The 17,433-nt window shown below is 40.3% G+C and overlaps 1 protein-coding gene across 1 annotated transcript in view; it reads left to right on the top strand.

The window, feature by feature from the left end:
- LOC128361846 (voltage-dependent R-type calcium channel subunit alpha-1E) overlaps positions 1–17,433 on the top strand; it is an 84,697-nt gene that overhangs the window by 55,525 nt on the left and 11,739 nt on the right. The window contains exons 9-30 of the mRNA XM_053322411.1: positions 617–732; positions 1,001–1,054; positions 1,566–1,607; positions 2,813–2,908; positions 3,128–3,337; positions 3,497–3,609; positions 3,809–3,921; positions 4,373–4,504; positions 5,166–5,235; positions 5,407–5,524; positions 6,398–6,465; positions 6,698–6,789; positions 9,947–10,849; positions 11,305–11,534; positions 12,153–12,264; positions 12,922–13,051; positions 13,612–13,671; positions 14,272–14,378; positions 14,582–14,593; positions 14,752–14,848; positions 16,532–16,692; positions 17,203–17,340. Coding sequence (XP_053178386.1) covers positions 617–732; positions 1,001–1,054; positions 1,566–1,607; positions 2,813–2,908; positions 3,128–3,337; positions 3,497–3,609; positions 3,809–3,921; positions 4,373–4,504; positions 5,166–5,235; positions 5,407–5,524; positions 6,398–6,465; positions 6,698–6,789; positions 9,947–10,849; positions 11,305–11,534; positions 12,153–12,264; positions 12,922–13,051; positions 13,612–13,671; positions 14,272–14,378; positions 14,582–14,593; positions 14,752–14,848; positions 16,532–16,692; positions 17,203–17,340 — 3,174 coding nt within the window. The remainder of the gene's footprint in view (positions 1–616; positions 733–1,000; positions 1,055–1,565; positions 1,608–2,812; positions 2,909–3,127; positions 3,338–3,496; positions 3,610–3,808; positions 3,922–4,372; positions 4,505–5,165; positions 5,236–5,406; positions 5,525–6,397; positions 6,466–6,697; positions 6,790–9,946; positions 10,850–11,304; positions 11,535–12,152; positions 12,265–12,921; positions 13,052–13,611; positions 13,672–14,271; positions 14,379–14,581; positions 14,594–14,751; positions 14,849–16,531; positions 16,693–17,202; positions 17,341–17,433) is intronic.

The following is a 17,433-nucleotide window of genomic DNA, read 5'->3' as shown; positions in this document are numbered from 1 at the left end:
TACCCAGTCTGAATAGCTACACTTACTTCTCTCACTTCTCCGGTATGAACACATGGCATGCTCAAAACCAGCTTAGAATTAGCATGTAGTGTAGTGTGAACTTGTGACATGACAGGTGTCCTTTGGAGACATGACACAGATTCAGCCCACTAGTCTTGAGTCTCCCAAAAGCTACTCCACCTTCATGGGCCAATTCCTTCAAAGGAAGCAGCCCCTGAATGGGTCACAGCTGCAGTCAGATGTTTTATTGTCCAGTTGGTTCAGTATCTGGCAGACTAGACTGTAGCTCTAATTTTTCACTGTCTGGTTGAGTGGCTGGCACAACAGCTACTGTCACACCAAGCCGTGTTGTTTCAGTGCACGGTGTCAAAGTCTATACAAGTTAATTAGTTTTACAGAAAGGTTAATGGGAGATCTATTGTCATTATCTCCACAGTGAGAGGGACGAAGAAGACTCCCCTCTCCTTTCCTCTCATCTCTTCTACTCTTCCACTTCCTCTTGTGGTCTAATAAACTGATTGTCTCCAAGAGGATTTTTTTTATAAATGTGTGTGTGACTATAAATCCCACTACCCTCAGAGAGTAAAATAAATGATTTTGTGGTTTGGATCTGCAGGGAATTTGCGAAGGAGAGGGAGAGAGTGGAGAACCGCAGGGCCTTCATGAAATTGAGACGCCAACAGCAGATTGAGAGAGAGCTCAACGGCTACCGGGCCTGGATCGACAGAGCAGGTGGCTTTACTCTCAGTCACAGCTCAAGGAGATCAAGGATTTGGCTCATGACGAGAAATGGGAAATCGTTCTTTCACTTTAAGCTTTAAGACTAACCATCTCCATTGAAGAACGCATGACTGTCTGATGCAACCTGTTGTCTTGCAGCTGTTAGTTCTGCCACAACTAAGACACATATAACTACAAAAGATGCCAGTATACTGTTTCTCCATCTGAGTCATCATCTGCTGCTCATTTCTAATTGCGGTTTTAACGTTTTGCTTTCCAGAGGAGGTGATGCTTGCTGAGGAGAATAAGAATTCAGGACCTTCTGCACTCGATGGTAAGTTAGAGGACGTGTTTGTTTGTCCTACCTCCATTATGCACATTGTCTCTTTGCTCACATTGCTTTACATTTTGTCTCTCTTAAACTGTTTTAGTGCAAATCTGCTTTACAAACATTTGTCAGGCATATACCATTATAGTATGTTTTGTGTATTTGTCTTGAATTTTAGATTGACACACACTTTTTTCTAGTGAAGCTGAATAACATTTCAATCTGGTGGAACTTCACGGCTAAACTGGAAAATTTGAATTGAAAAAATGGTTTCACATGAGCTGCCAAGATTTTGTTGCTGCTGTGGCACACTTGCATGCATCGCTTACACTGTTACATCTCTTTATACAACTCTCAGTTTCACATAGAGTGAATTAGCCCTGATAGTGCTAAACCTGCCTCTAGACACGGTGCCCCGCAGACAGCTAAGTGCCTGCTCTGACCCTCTCAACTCTACTTTGACCTTTCCTCTTCGCGAAACCAGCAGGCCTTTTATTAAATGTTGATTGATTGGCAGCTCTCAGGAGGCTCCCAGAGTGGAGTACAGGTGGTGTCTATGGTGAGAACCGTCCTCTGCTCTGCTCTATCTCTCACCAACTTCACCACCCCATTTGCACACATACACATGCACACTTTAAACCTTAGGTATGTTTCTGTCATTTGACACACAAAGACACTCTGACCAGGTTAACATGAATTGAATAATGCAAATCTGGAGGAAAATTAGATAGTGGGTTCAGCTGTTGTGACAGAAATAAATGCGGAAGCTCTGATAGCTTTGATTAAAAAGAAAGGTGGTGCACTGTGGTTGCCTTAGCAACCACTGGTCTGGAAAGACATTATCATGCATGGGCTTGTTTTGTGTGTGTGCGTATATGTGTATGTGTCTGTGTGTTGACAGGGCCCAGTGTTCCTGCCTCTAGCAATCACTCCGGTGTGTGAGATGGCAGCAATATTTTTGTGTCTGTGTGTTTGATCAGTAGCTTATTAACAAATCTCCAAGCAAATATTGACCACAAGTAGATTCAGAAATCACAAGGTAGTGGGATGGTGTGAGTCGGGTGGGGTAGGCAGGGGTAGGATGAGAGGTAATCATAAACAAATCCTTCAGCAAAAGGTCAAAACACCCTCATCACACTCACTTCGGCATGAGTGCACTGCACGTCGAATCCCCTGATACCGTATGACAACACAGCTCAAATAAGACAAATGCATGTACCGCCAAGCCGCCTTGGAGCATGGTTCGCTATGACAGAGATCATAAAATAGCAGCAGAAGGTTTGCATTCAGTTGTTTGGATCATTACACCAACATTAAATGATCATTTTTATCTCATTCAGCTGCAGCGCTAATGAGCTTAACTTTCTCTTTCAGCTAAGCCTTCACCAGCATTAGCTTGTCATGCAGATGATTTTCACTTCTTCTCATCATTTGCCTCATCATGATCTTTTCATTGCATTGTATGGTTACGCACTTACATACTGCCTAAGACTAACTATGGGTGTCTTAAAAATGTAAGGGTGGTCAAGCATTAGACAGCTTTTTGGGCAATGTTGACATACGACCAGACAAACTATAAATGTGGTCAGTGATTCAACACAAAAATGAGAAGCAAGTATTGCTTGGTCATGTTGCCCTGATGTTGGCCTTAGTTGACCACCTTAACATTATGTTCTATCTACTCTAACTTCATTGACTGTATTGGTAAAACTGTTTGATCAGCTTGTTCTGGGACTTTTCATTTTCAACGTTCTCTGTCTGCAGTGTTGAAGAGAGCCACCACCATAAAGAGGAGAGGAATGGATGTGGTGTGTCGAGGGCAACCAGGGGAAGAACAGTATGGTGACATCTCCTCTGTGGGTGAGTGGGAGACTGGACAGGCTCATAAATATGCACATTAGGTGTAATGCATACTCTAGTGAGGCACACCAAGCTCCACTTCAGTGTTGGAAATGTATATTTGATACTGTTGTAAAAATCACATTGTTAGAAGCACAGTTCAAGATTCGGAGGGGAAATATGCTGTACTATACAAGCACTGCTGGTTAAACCACAGTTTCCCCCTCTCTGTCCCTGAAGGCATCCCCATGGCCAGAGCAAGTATCAGGAGTGCCAGACGAGGTCCAACAGCATATTTTCGCCGTAAAGAGCGTCTCTTGCGCATCTCCATCCGCCGCGTGGTGAAGACACACACCTTCTACTGGACAGTGCTGGGTCTGGTGGCTCTCAACACGCTGTGTGTTGCAATTGTTCACCACAATCAGCCTCACTGGCTGTCCACCTTCCTCTGTGAGTCACACATCATTTCAGTAGCACTTTGAAGTATGAACCATGCTCAAGATTGTAATAAAAATGAAAATGTATGTTTTTAGTTATTTTTTTCCATGACAATTGTTGCGGTCTTTGTTTGTGTCAAAATGTTTATACATCTTTTTGTTGCTGCTCCAGACTATGCAGAGTTCCTGTTCCTCGCTCTGTTCCTGACTGAGATGTTTCTGAAGATGTACAGCTTGGGCCCACGCCTCTACTTCCACTCATCTTTCAACTGCTTTGATTGCAGTGTGAGTATTTCGTCTCCCTCTCTTCATATTTGTTTCTCCCAAAATTCAACTGCTTGTGTTTTTAAATCATGCATCATCAGCCCTGTATCTTGGTCTCTCTGTCTCTCTCATCTGTATCAGGTCATCATATACACACATTTTTGATTTGTTCCTCTATTTGTCATTGAATCTGTTTTTCCTTATTGATATATATCTACAGGTGATTGTTGGCAGTATCTTTGAAGTGCTGTGGGGTTTCTTCAGGCCTGGCACTTCCTTTGGCATCAGTGTCCTGCGTGCTCTCCGTCTGCTGAGGATCTTCAAGATCACAAAGTTAGTGCAGCAGCCTTCCTTACTCTTTGCCATCTGTTGAGACATTTTGTTTTGTTTTTTTAGAAATGGTTGCTGGCAGCAGTGTTGTGTATGTAAAGTTTGACACATTAGTGTAATATGCAATATACTATATTTCACATTAATAAGAGATACTGGGTTGTGTTAGAGCTTCATTCAGTCTTTTTTGCAATATTTACAAAGCAAAGTGCACAAAAAACTATGTTTCCCCAGCCCAAAACAAGAATAAAGGACAGGACACTAAATATTGAAATATATGCCAATGACATTTATATTCCTTACAAAAGAAAGTCCCATGTAGGAAAGTCCCATTCTTCTACACTCACTGCTCGAAGTCTGTATCTTTTGTCAGATCAATCAAAAATCTTTCAATATTATTCACTGTCTTTTCTTGTGGGGTTTTTCACTAATTTGTTTTTTTGTGACTGCCAAGGTATTGGGCGTCTCTGAGGAACCTGGTCGTCTCTCTGATGAATTCTATGAAGTCCATCATCTCCCTTATTTTCCTTCTCTTCCTCTTCATTGTTGTCTTCGCACTTCTTGGCATGCAGCTCTTTGGTGGAAGGTAACAATAAAAAGTCATACCTGGTCCTCTGAATAACATAATAGTGCTCATAGTTCAATGCATCACAACTTATGAGTCTTATAAAGAAATGGGGTGAAGATGGGAACGACTAATCTTATCAATTTGATTGAAAATAGAGGTAGTAAATACAACACAGCAAAAAAACAAAGGTTTGAGTAGACTTTGGTGTTCAGTCAGTTCCTCTTTATTGAATAGACAGAGTTGAGGGGAGATAAATTGTCCAATAGCCTGTTCACAGTTGTTTTCATTATAATAAGAGACTACATGAGCTTGGTAGGGATTTAAGACTCTGCCTTTGTCACTCATACTCACACTCACACAGACACACACACACACACACACACACACACACACACACACACACACACACACACACACACACACACACACACACACACAGCTATACAGTAGTTGCTTAGTTTTCCCCCGAGTAGAAGGCTGTTTCCTGTTAGCCTGTCATTTCAATAAAGGCTGGCTGAGGTACACAAACATGGCCTTGTGTATGAACTGCATGGACTCTAGAATACAGAGCATCGATACAGCTTAATCAGCCAGCCAGCATTTTGAGGAGGGGGGATGATTTCTCTCTTACTGAACATTAAGATTTTTAAAGACCATATGTGTCAAATTTTTCTCACAGGTTCATCTTCGAAGACTACACCCCAACAAACTTTGACACCTTTCCTGCAGCCATCATGACTGTCTTTCAGGTAGATAAATCTGTGAAGTTATTGCTTTCCAATTAAAACAGCACCCTGAGAAGTTATTACAGTGACTCATAATATGGAGAGAATGTAAATTTGAGTGTAATAACAGTGTAGCAAATTTGGAGAGAAGTGTACTTCATTTCAATAGTGATGCTTAGTGCGTCTGTTTCCCAGATCCTGACAGGAGAGGACTGGAACGAGGTGATGTACAACGGTATTCGTTCTCAAGGAGGAGTGAAATCAGGCATGTGGTCCTCCATCTACTTTATAGTGCTCACACTGTTTGGAAACTGTATCCTTCTTTACTTGTTTGTTCAAAAAATGTAAAAGGTTTCATTCCAGTATAGCAAATAAAGTACTAGTTTATTTCACAATCTGATGTAACATAAATGTACTGCTGCGCTTGAACACATTATCAGTACTAGAAATGAGCGTTTTCCCTTATAAAGGTACCGTAATTTGTTATCATTCAGTATAAAGCATTTGGATTGATCAATCAATCAATCAGTCAATCTTTATGTATATAGTGCCAAATCCCAACAAAAGTTATCTTATGGCACTTTACATATAGAGCAGGTCTAGACCGTACCCATATTTTTAAATTGATGATTTTTTGCTTTACAAATGTTGTCAAATGTTTTATTAGTCATTTTAGAGTGACATTCTTGATACTGATTGATTGTAAGTTTTTCGCCCCTAGTTGCTGTATCACAAAACACTTACAGAGAGCCTCTATGTACAGTAACATGCACTCACTTATGGGAAATATATTTGCAAATTCTTATTTACACATTCAGCAGACACATAGCAACATGTGCATCCAATTAGGCACATGCTGCTGGAGACTTGTTGAATGTCATTTTAAAATCCACTCATTGTTTAGCTCAGGTTTCGCCCATAGACCCCCTCAGAAAAATATTTGGGTTTCAGCTTACTACTGCAAACATTTCACCAGCCATTTCATGCCAAGCAGGTAATATAGTATATCATCTGTTTGTTTAAACGTCTGCGCTGAGAGTGTTTGCCTACAATATGATAGCTACACAGAGGCGAAAACTGCACTAGCAAATGTCACAGTACATCACAGCAAGGAGTCAGTGTTGTACCACTCAGTGTTTTTATTACCATAGCACTTTGACCACATTCTTAACTCACCTGTGACCAGACACTCTGCTGAATGTTTTCTTGGCCATTGCTGTGGACAACCTTGCCAATGCACAAGAACTTACTAAGGTAATAAAAAAGTGAATAATAATAAAAACAAAAACTGAATAATTGAAAGTACAAGCCTGCTTTGATCATCTCGTTTCATTAATGCTATATATAATAGTTTCAATAATATTTCCGCTCTGCCATGTCCAGCTCTGTTCTTTCCTCCATTCATCGCTTTGATTCTGTTAAATTATTTAATGTCACAAATGATACACTATTCAGCCGCCTTTTGCTCTTTTCCTCTTTTGATCAGGACGAAGAGGAAGCAGAAGCAGCATTCAATCAGAAGCATGCTCTCCAGAAAGCAAAGGAGGTCGGACCCTTGTCCTCCTTCATGTCTTCAGAGTAAGTGCTGTATGCAACTGCTCTCCCTGCCTGACGCCCTCCTCTCCCCTCCTCCATCTCTCTCTCGTTTCCTCTCCCTCCTCCCTTCCTCCAAGAAGGGTCCATGTAGGACTAAACCACAGCACCAACACTTAGCATGAATTGACTCCAGCAAATGGCGAGTCTATCATTTGTTGCAGTAGATTAGAGTTAATAATGAAACTATGGCATGCTGAACAGTTATAGATAGAGGCAAAGGGTCATCAATATAAAGAGCGTCAAGTTGTGCTGCTCTGTAAGCGTTGGCTTGTAACGCTTAAATATCACTTAGGACCTGTTGAGCTATCAGTATTTGGTGCTGTCCCACTAGACACTTGTTGATATATGTCTATACTGAAACATATCTAGCCTCTGCCTGCTCCCAGCACTGAAGTCCATGTCTCCATGGTTACTGGTTCTACCACGTGGTAGGGAGGTGCTTATATTGTTGTCATGGAGACAGGGTTACTTAGTGTCCAAATTAATATGGTGTGTCCATCACAGTGATGTCCTTCTTTACTCAGCAAAGTGGATATTGTTGCTAGGAGAGAGTGTGAAGAGGTAAAATAAAGTCTGTCTAAGGGTTCTCATTTGTGGAAAATTTGATTCAGGGGGTAATGTGACCTTGTTTTCTCAATGCCCAGGTTTCCAGCGTTCAGAATAGATAGTTTTTTTGTTTTTTGTTTTTTTACTCAGGGATTGGTTGCAGTGTGTGTTGTAGGTGGTAGACGTGCATGTGCATGCACAGGAGTGGAGACCACTGCATATATATGCACGCTATGTTCTGAAAAACAAGCAGTGTGTTGCATGGGCATGTGGAAGATTTTACAACATTTTATTAATATGAATTATATACTTCTTTCTTTCTTTTTGTTCTGTTTCTCTGCCTTTCTCTCTGTCTTTCTATCTGTCTTGGGGTCTTGCCATTTTCTTGAAAGAGAAATGAAATGAGAACAGAAAAGAAAACTAGAAATGTGCTTTAGTTTCAGTTGAGCCAGCCTAGGGTCATGCTCTTGTCAAAGCCAATAGAGAAGACTGGAATACCATGGGGTCATCTGGACCAGTGTCTGTATTCAGAGAGAACCCTCTGAACATTGAGGGTCTCATCTCGAATGTCAGTTATGAAACCCCCCTGCCCCTGCTGACCTTCAGGAAACTTGCATGACAGAATTTGCTCCATGAAAAAAAAAAGAGATGCAGCATGTTGGAGGCTGATGATGATTTCACCTTGGGACCGCATGCATCTGGTCAGCATGATCAAAGGAAGAAAAACAGAAGTTACACACACACACACACACACACACACACACACACACACACACACACACACACACACACACACACTCACTGAGACTACTTTTCACGTACATTATAACAAAGTGATACTGAAAGGACCAGAATATTTGAATAGTGATTTCAGTGTGTGTACAGTTTTTTCTTCCATTGTACATTCTAATTATAAAGCTAACATTTGGAAGCTCGGCACATGAATTTCCCCATTTAGCTGTGCTAGCATGACTTAAAAGAATGCTAATGTGTTAGTGCTCTGAGGTGGCGGTGGTGTTCAGAGCTGCATCCCAATGTGGTGGTTTTGTTTGAAGGGTATCTAAATATGTACTCTTTTCCTGTGTCTGCTGATGGAGTCCATCTCTGTGTTTTTTTACCTGTGCCCATACTGTAGCTCAGACTGTCTAACATCTCAATCTACTTAAGATGTCTTCTTATCAGTGTTGCGCTTACTGTTGATGTTTATTAATGTTGTTTAATTGGTCTAATACTGCCACCATCTTGTTTGTCAATGTGCTGCTTGGTTCCAATGGAGACACACACCAAAGCATCTAGAGTCCAGTGTTAAAGCTCCAAATTGATTCTTTATTCATTATCAATATTTAAAGAGAGGATGTGGGCAATGGAAATGTTCTGTTGCAAACTGAATACATGATGTAGAAATGAGAAATTAATAATTCACCAGTGTGTGTGTAGTCCTCTAAAAAGCAGTTTTACCCTAAAGCTATGAATAACAAATTTGGAACAGCTGGTGAATGGCATTAATCCTCTATATAGATGTTTTTATAACTTTGGTCTTTGTGTTAAAGTCTAGTTTTGTGATCTTTGAGGATTGTTTGCTGTGTGTCTCCTGGCCTGTTTTGTCTCTGCTCACAAAAGCACTAATGTCTTGTTTTCAACCAATCGCTCATTGATAACACGGACCACACAAGAGTCCACGCTCCAGTAAGTAAGACTGTCTGTTCAGCTCTCTGAATCTCTCACTACTGCCTGCTCGCTTTTTCTTAAATGGGTAAATAACCCAGATTCATCCTGTATACTGTACCATTCTGTTCATGCTCTGTCCTGTTCCTTCAAACTCTCAAACATATTTTGATTCCACATATTTTATATCTATTCCACTGATTTCATTCTGCATATTTTTGTTATTGAAGTCACACAACAATTCCTGGCTTGATTAATTTATCACTTTACATCTTCATTGATCCAGTAAGTTGTTTCATGTTGAAAAGATATTTTTGTTGCTAATAAACCGCTTAAAATCTTCTTCTTCCTTTTTTTTTCTTAGAACAAATGTTTTCATTGCTACTTTTCTTTCATAAAACAAAAAGGGCCTGTAGAACCTGATAATATAATAATATCCCAATAATGTAATAAAAAAAACCTCATAACTCAATAAAAAATGTAATAAAACCTGATCATGTAATAAAACCTGATAATATAATAAAGTGTATTTCCCAATAATGTAAAAATATCTGCACCGATGATGTAATAAATTATTACATTAACCGGAGGTTTTTTACATTATTGGGTTAACCTTATTTTTGCAGAACCTAATTATGTAATAATTTCCTCAATATTGTAATAACATTATTACATTATTTATTGAGTTTTGTGTTTTTTTGTTACATTATTGGGAAATTATTACATTATCACTTTCTACAGGGCCTAAAAAGTAGAATTTTAAGTCTACCAGCATGCAAAATAAACTATTAACCTGGATCAATAATTTGAAAAACAAGCTAAAATAAAGTTGTCTCAACTTATATGCTAACTCCAAGATATTAACCTTACTTTAAAGCTGCTGTCTCCATGTAAAAACTGACACCTTATCTTTTCTTTCTCTTATTAGGGGAAGCCGGAGAAGGCGGCCCTACCTTTACAGGAAAAGAGCCATCCACCGCAGTCGGCCTACCTACTCCTGCTCCCTGGAAGAGGCCCAGGGCAGCATCAGGGAGTGCCGTCCACCCCCACCACTCAACCCCTCTAACTCTTTCATGTCCAGGAGAGAGAGAAGTAAAAGGATGACCATGTCAGTGTGGGAGCAGAGGACCAGCCAGCTGCGGAAACACCGCCAGATGTCCAGCCGAGAGATCCTGTACAACAACCCCAGCGAGGAGAACGATGGGCCGCCTGCTGCAGCTCAGGCCCAGCACGGGCATCCACTGTCACTTCACCGCAAGACCATGCAACAAACACCATCTGGGAGTCTGAAGCACCTGACAGACCCCCTGGCGTCACCATCCAAAAACCAGGCTGTGGATATGCCTCTGGATGCTACCCTCTCTGGTGACATTACAGATCCGTCAATGTCAGTGCTGATGCCAGAGTCACTGGATCCAATGAAAGTACTCCTTCCTGACGCTTCTGTGACCATGGCTGTACCAGAGCCTCCTGAAGTACAGCCCGTCACTGAGGACGGAAAACTTGGTGTTAATCACAACACCAACAGTGAGCGCAGGAGCCCCAGATTGAACGGCGAGCGTCAGCATAGGGCAGTGAAGAAGTTCCGACCACCTGATAACAATGACACCCTGACACCCGAGATGGGAGGTCATGGTGGGGTCAGAGGCAGGAGGGCTCACTGTGACCATCAGACTGGGACCAGAAGTCAGGGGTCATCGCCGCGGAATGGAGGCCACCTGGAGAATCGATCAGTCAGCCGGGAGCGAAAGAGAAACCCAGGGAAAGTAGAGGAGAAGGAAGCAGAGTCTGAAAAGAGGGAGGGAGAGGTTTCCAAACCTGAGGAGAACAGGTGAGAAACTGCTGTTTATCCAGCATGATTTTTTGACAGATATGTTTGTTTGGGACTGTGACAAATAAAAGAGTGACAGGAATGATTTGGAGAAGTTAGGAGAATTAAATTCAACAAAGAATCCTGGTCAAATTCAGTTGAGAGTGTCATAATGTCAGTGATTATCACTGGAGATGTTACTGTATCTAACAAAATACAGATATCATTTTTATGTATTACTACAGCAGATCAAAGCACGGGATGTCTTTTACTTTGTTGAGTTGTTACTTTCAGCACTCAAAATTATTCACAAATTCAGTTGTGCAGATTTATGTAAACTCCTCAGTTAACTACCCAGGTCTCTCACACACAAAGAATGAGCCCCACATTTCTGCCCACTAGTGACTGCTGCACTGAACACTGTGTGTCACTGTCCTCCTGTCTATCCAGTTAAGTCTTTTTCTCTGTGTCTACAGACAAGGTAACTGTAATGAGGGAGGGGACACTGACCCATCAGCCAACCATACTGGTGACCAGAAGCAGGAGGAGCCTCAACAGCAATCGGACCCATCTCCACCTGTTGTCCCAGAGAGCAACAAAGAGGACAAGGAAGCAGAGCAGGACCAGGATAAATCTCAGCTCACCTCAAGTGTGATCATTGAGGTGCCCAACGAGCAGTCGTCTATGGAGCTCTCCACGATCACAGGTAGCCAGCAGCTGGTCCAACTGTTGGTTTGATAGTTTGCAAGGAATATAATCTGATCATCTGATGAAGTGACTTTTTTCATAGATGGGGATTTTCTCATTACTTGACATTACTACCTTGACTATAACCTCACAAGACCGGCCCATAATTTTCACTTCAGTCACTGTGATTTGGAAAGGGTCTTCAGTGTGAGCCCTTTATACATAGGATTCGATGAATACACCACCCACTGATCTATTGGTGGTTTTTACCTTTCAAAAGCAAAACAACTGCACTGGAAATGTGATTTCTCATAAGCTAAAGCAAATTTAGTTTCTGAATAAATTTGAGACAAGAAATAGATCGTGCGGTTGCAGAGTCATGCTTGATTTCATACAGTATCTATTTCCCAAATTTTTGCTCTGGGGGCTCAGGCATTCTGGAAAATAGTCAGTCACAAGTCACAACAGAGGCTCAATCCATTCTCCGTGGATATTCTCTAGATTACAGTTCTCTCCTGAAAACTGAGCTTAGGCTTTGAGAGTGTCCTCATTAATATCCATTCTACCTTGTTCTCATCCTTCTCTACGTTTCTTCTTCATTTTCATGTCATCATCTTCTTCTCCCAATTCTCCCTAGTCAACAGTAAAGACCCTGAAACCTGTAAATCAGAGAAGGAGGAGACAGAGGAGACACAGCCTGTCAACACTGTTACTCCAGACAGCATGTTCATCTTCAAACCTGACAACCCGTAAGTTGCTACTACACACTGCTCACAGGAAGCTGCTGTTTTACTTTTTTGCCTCTTCCCCCGTTTGAGCAGACACTAGAGGCTTTATGGAGGAGTGGTGCATTATTTTTTATATTGGTGCAATAAGGGAATAATTGTGTTCCATATATCAGATGCGATCTAAATACATTTCCACCATTTGAACACATTCAAAATGTTCAGAGTTGTATTTATTTGCTTTCTTGTCAAGAGTTAGATGAGAAAATCAATACCACTCCCCCACTCTGACTGGAGTCTCCACTGGTTGCCTGGCAACCTCAAAGTGATGACATGACTCCAGGAAGTCACCTCACCTGACCAAGAGATAGTCCTGCAGCAAACCCCTCATACAGAAATATGACACCCATTCTCTTTATAATTATGGTATGATAAATATGAGTTAAACTATGAGTTACAAGAGCAGTGTTTTCCAATCAGAATAAAGACAAAGTTATTTGGGGGCCATGAGCCTCAGTGCACAGGGGCCCCATGGGACACTAATGCAGCCCTTGGCTTATCATTTAATCCCATGGTTCCTTTATTTTAGCCTGATAATGCTATTTATTTCCAGCCTCACTCTGTTATACATTACCCCCTCTGTACATAATTTTAAGCTTCTATATGCTCTCTCTCTCTCAGAGTGCGTCGAGTGTGTCATTATGTGGTGAACCTCAGGTACTTCGAAATGTCCATCCTCCTGGTCATAGCTGCTAGTAGTATAGCACTCGCTGCAGAGGACCCTGTGGCCACCTCCTCTGACTGGAATAAGGTTTGTGTGTACACATTTATGTTTTTTGTAAATTATCTGTTTCAAACAGGGGCATATGTAATGTTACTGACTTGATAAAATCCAAAATACTTTTTGCTGTTTCAGTGATTGAATCACTATGTTAACTCCTAAGGCATCATTTCAATCACTATTTATCGGTGCCTTGGGTCTCATAGCTCCCTTCATCTATGCTAAGCAGCTAAAGTACCATCAAGAAAACAAAAACATTTAGAAAAAACATTTCCTTGTTTTGCATAAGGACGCTAATGTGACTTGATGGGGGGGCAATTAAATTGCTGATGGGTTAGGCAAATGAAGTCTGAAACACATAGAGCCTGGTTGTTTATGGGAGGAATGAGGCCAATATCTGTGTTGTATAACCATCATTTAAGAAGGCTGTTTTATACTAAACCACAAGCTGGGAATCTGTGAAGTAAAAAAGCCTTAAATGAAATGAAACAATACAACAATTAGAAAGAATTGACTTTTTTGTGAAGAGCACATTTTCATTTTTGTTCATGTCTCATCTGAATTTCTGATCTTAATCTTTGACTTCACAGGTTCTACGGTATTTTGATTATGTGTTCACTGGAGTCTTCACATTTGAAATGATTATAAAGGTGAGTTAATGTGTATACATCATTGTTTGTGGACTGATAACATGCAAAATTCACTGTCAGACTCAGGAAGAGCTTAATAAGTGGGGCTGGAGTTAAGTAGGTCAGCAGGTAGAGGGGGACAGGGGAACGGAGGCAGCTTGAATTAGGATTGAGGGGAGTCTCATCAAATTGAAGATGGCTTAGCTGAAGAGGGTCCACAGGTGAGAGCCAGGAGAGGAGACTGGAACGGTTAGTGCAGAAAAAAAGTCTTGACACACTGCTAGGAGACCACCCAGAGACTCAGCCTTAAATACACCAGTCCAGTTAGGAGCATATGTGGGTAATGAGGGCAACGCAGAGAAGACGGGGCAGAGACAGAGAAGAAATGATTACTTACGAAAACTCTCATCTACTGGTTGTGAACAGTTCTACTAAAGAGGGATTTCTTTCTTTGTTTCATTTGAATGATTTGCTGAGTCCTGACAAAATAAAATTAGCCAGTAAAACTAAAAAAATGATGATTAGAGGAATGAATTCTCTTTAAAATTTCAACTGAAACTTAAATACCTGAAAAAGATATGACGTCACAGTTTAAATTTGATTCACTTATGTTGTCCTCAGATGATTGACCAGGGTCTAATCCTTCATGATGGCTCCTACTTCAGAGACTTGTGGAACATCCTTGACTTCATTGTTGTTGTGGGAGCACTGGTGGCCTTCGCCCTCACGTCAGTCACACGATTTATTTTATGGTCTAATCATATGTCTTAACATCAAAATGTCTATAGAACTGTAAGTTGGCACATCATGTGCTTGGACACTATTGAAGCACCTCTTCCACTTTTCTTACAACATTATAACTGTTGATATACATGTCCCTCTTCTGTTTTTCTTCATCTGTCGATGGTGGCCCCGTGGGAATGACCAGCAGCAATGTGATGGGGTAGTCTACTAGAACTTATATCACCTATAGACAAAATAAGTAGAGTATAAGTAGTCTATGTTATATATATAGTTTCAGATATCATATAGGAGTCTAAAAATGTGATATTTACCCTGCTGCTATGGTGTGATGCTCACACTCTCTGTCTGCCTGTACAGAAATAACAAAGGACGGGACATTAAAACCATCAAATCTCTGAGAGTGTTGCGTGTCCTCAGGCCCTTGAAGACCATCAAGAGACTTCCTAAACTCAAGGTCAGCAATGCTTAACCTTTGTTTATTTACTTGGTTGTGTTTGCATAGGGGCATTAAATGTGTCCTTTCTATGAATATTTTATATTATGGCCTAATTAATTAGAAAAGATGTATACCAGACAAATTAAAAAAACAAAAAAACAAAGATCATAATGAGACAACGACAAGTTTTATCTAATATTATATGTCTGTTTATAAGTAATAGTTGAAAAAAATGGATGAGATAATCCCTGAAGTGGACATCTATCCTTGCTATATTTCAAAGTACATTACTGAAGTAAATTTCTAGGAGGTGCAAGGAGCAAAAGATCCCAAGTTTGGATTTAGATATTTATCTGTTAACTATAGTGTAAAATAATCTCTCTTTCAATCAGTCTCTTGCTTTTCCAATCATGAATGTAGCCGTTGTACACGCTGCAGTTAAGTTTGTGTATATGCCTGCACATTTTATACATTGTATTTTTGCTACAAAATTTGGGCTTTCACACATCTCTACAAACACACATAGAGGCATAACAAGTATCATGTTAAAGATACATCCTCTCTCGTCTGGTGCACTTTAAGTTAAAGACGTGAGAGCAGATGAGGTGATAGACCGTGAGGTGACAAACTGTGAGCATCAGGCCATGAAGAGATATTGTCAGGACTGGGATTTACAAATCTCATATGTAGTCTGTCTGTTGGGGAGAAATCAAGGAGAAGGGAGGAGAGGAGAGGATAGGAGAGGCCAAATCACAAAAACTGAAAAAGTCATGCACAGAAGTATAACACCTGAAAATATTCAGGACACAAAATATGTTCAACAATGAAGAGAGGTGTGTTCGAGGGCAAGAAGCTCTAACATAAGGGACATGATATTTATCTGCTCAAAGATTTTCATTCATGAACTACTATAAAGTACTATATGAGTAAACACTGATATTGTGAATAGGATGATATGTTTTTGGTATTTTCTTTCAATTAATTGGTTGCACTAGGTCTGAGATGTCTGAGTTTCTCACAAGCATTCAAACACACTTACATGAGTTTATAAAACAGTGTCTACACTGTGATCATGTAATCACAAGTGTAACTAAATGTAGCTTCAATAGTAACATCCCCCTGCCAACTGGCCCTCAGGAACCTGTTATAACATGAAAGGTCATGGCTGCCATCAGGCAATATCAGCACTGGTAAGCCCCACCTATGGTCCTGCTGTGATTGGACAGTTAATTGTGTTTCGTTTTGGCATGAGCAGTGCATCTTCATCTCAAAAATGAAAAAGCTCACCTCATTAAACTATTGACAGCATTTTGCATTTAGTACTAGCAGCTCTGCACTGCTCTCTGCTGGACACACAACACTGACATCACTTTGTTTTCTGTGTTGTAATATGATTTTAATGTGGCATTGAAAATTCATGTCCCTTTGGAAAACAATTAACACAGTTTCTAAAGACAAAAAGCAAAACAATTACCAGTTAAAATGTTTTTCAATTAATTATGACATAATTAAAAATATATATATAATACCATAACTATGAATGGATTCATTTATACATTAATACGACTAAATCTTAATGGTTAAAAGAGAATATTTAAAAATGAAAATGCTTGTCTTGTCTGAACCTCTGCACAGATCTCAGTCCCTGATCTCTCTATATATTGTTTTTATCTCATCTGTCCTTCTCTCCCTCTCTTCCAGGCGGTATTCGACTGCGTGGTGACATCTCTGAAAAATGTCTTCAACATCCTGATTGTCTACAAGCTTTTCATGTTCATCTTTGCCGTCATCGCTGTGCAACTCTTCAAGGGGAAGTTTTTCTACTGTACCGACAGTTCGAAGGACACAGAGAAGGACTGCCAGTAAAACCTGTTTACTTCTTTCTGTTGCTCTTTTTATGTCCTTCCTTTATTCTCTCTGATTAATGTCAGTATTTTATCCTTCCCTACATAGATAGATAGATAGATAGATGGATAGATAGATAGATAGATAGATAGATAGATAGATAGATAGATAGATAGATAGATAGATAGATAGATAGATACTCTATTGTCCACATGGATGTCAACAAATATGAGCACACATTTATTTTCTTTCTTTCTTTCTTTCTTTCTTGATTACTTATCTACTTATTCTGTTCTTTTCATTTTCTCACTTACCTCCTTACTTTTATACCATCTAGATTTTCTTCATCATCTTCTTTTTTGTTGGTTTCTTTTCCTCACTGCTCCCATTCATTTTTTCCCTCTTCTTTCCCCCCACTTTTCTTCACTTTTCATGTCCTTCTAAAACTGTGCAAATAAGATAACAACTGTAAATCCTACACCTTTTTCTTCTGATGTACCACCTGTTTACTCTCTCTTCTCCTCCAGGGGTTATTACATTGATTATGGGAAAGACAAGAAAGAGGTGAAGGGAAGACACTGGAAAAGGCATGAGTTCCACTACGACAATGTCATCTGGGCTCTGCTGACTCTCTTCACTGTTTCCACTGGAGAGGGATGGCCTCAGTGAGTCTCTGAGTGGAAGGATGAGGAAATTTACCGAGAGCTTTCCCACATATCATTTTACAATATTGGAGGGCTCGTTAGTTTTTATGAGCA

Source organism: Scomber japonicus, chromosome 7 (genome assembly GCF_027409825.1).
Source record: "Scomber japonicus isolate fScoJap1 chromosome 7, fScoJap1.pri, whole genome shotgun sequence".
NCBI lineage: Eukaryota > Metazoa > Chordata > Actinopteri > Scombriformes > Scombridae > Scomber > Scomber japonicus.
Note: the sequence above shows the minus strand (reverse complement) of the source record. Positions and strands in the feature narration are given on the sequence as shown.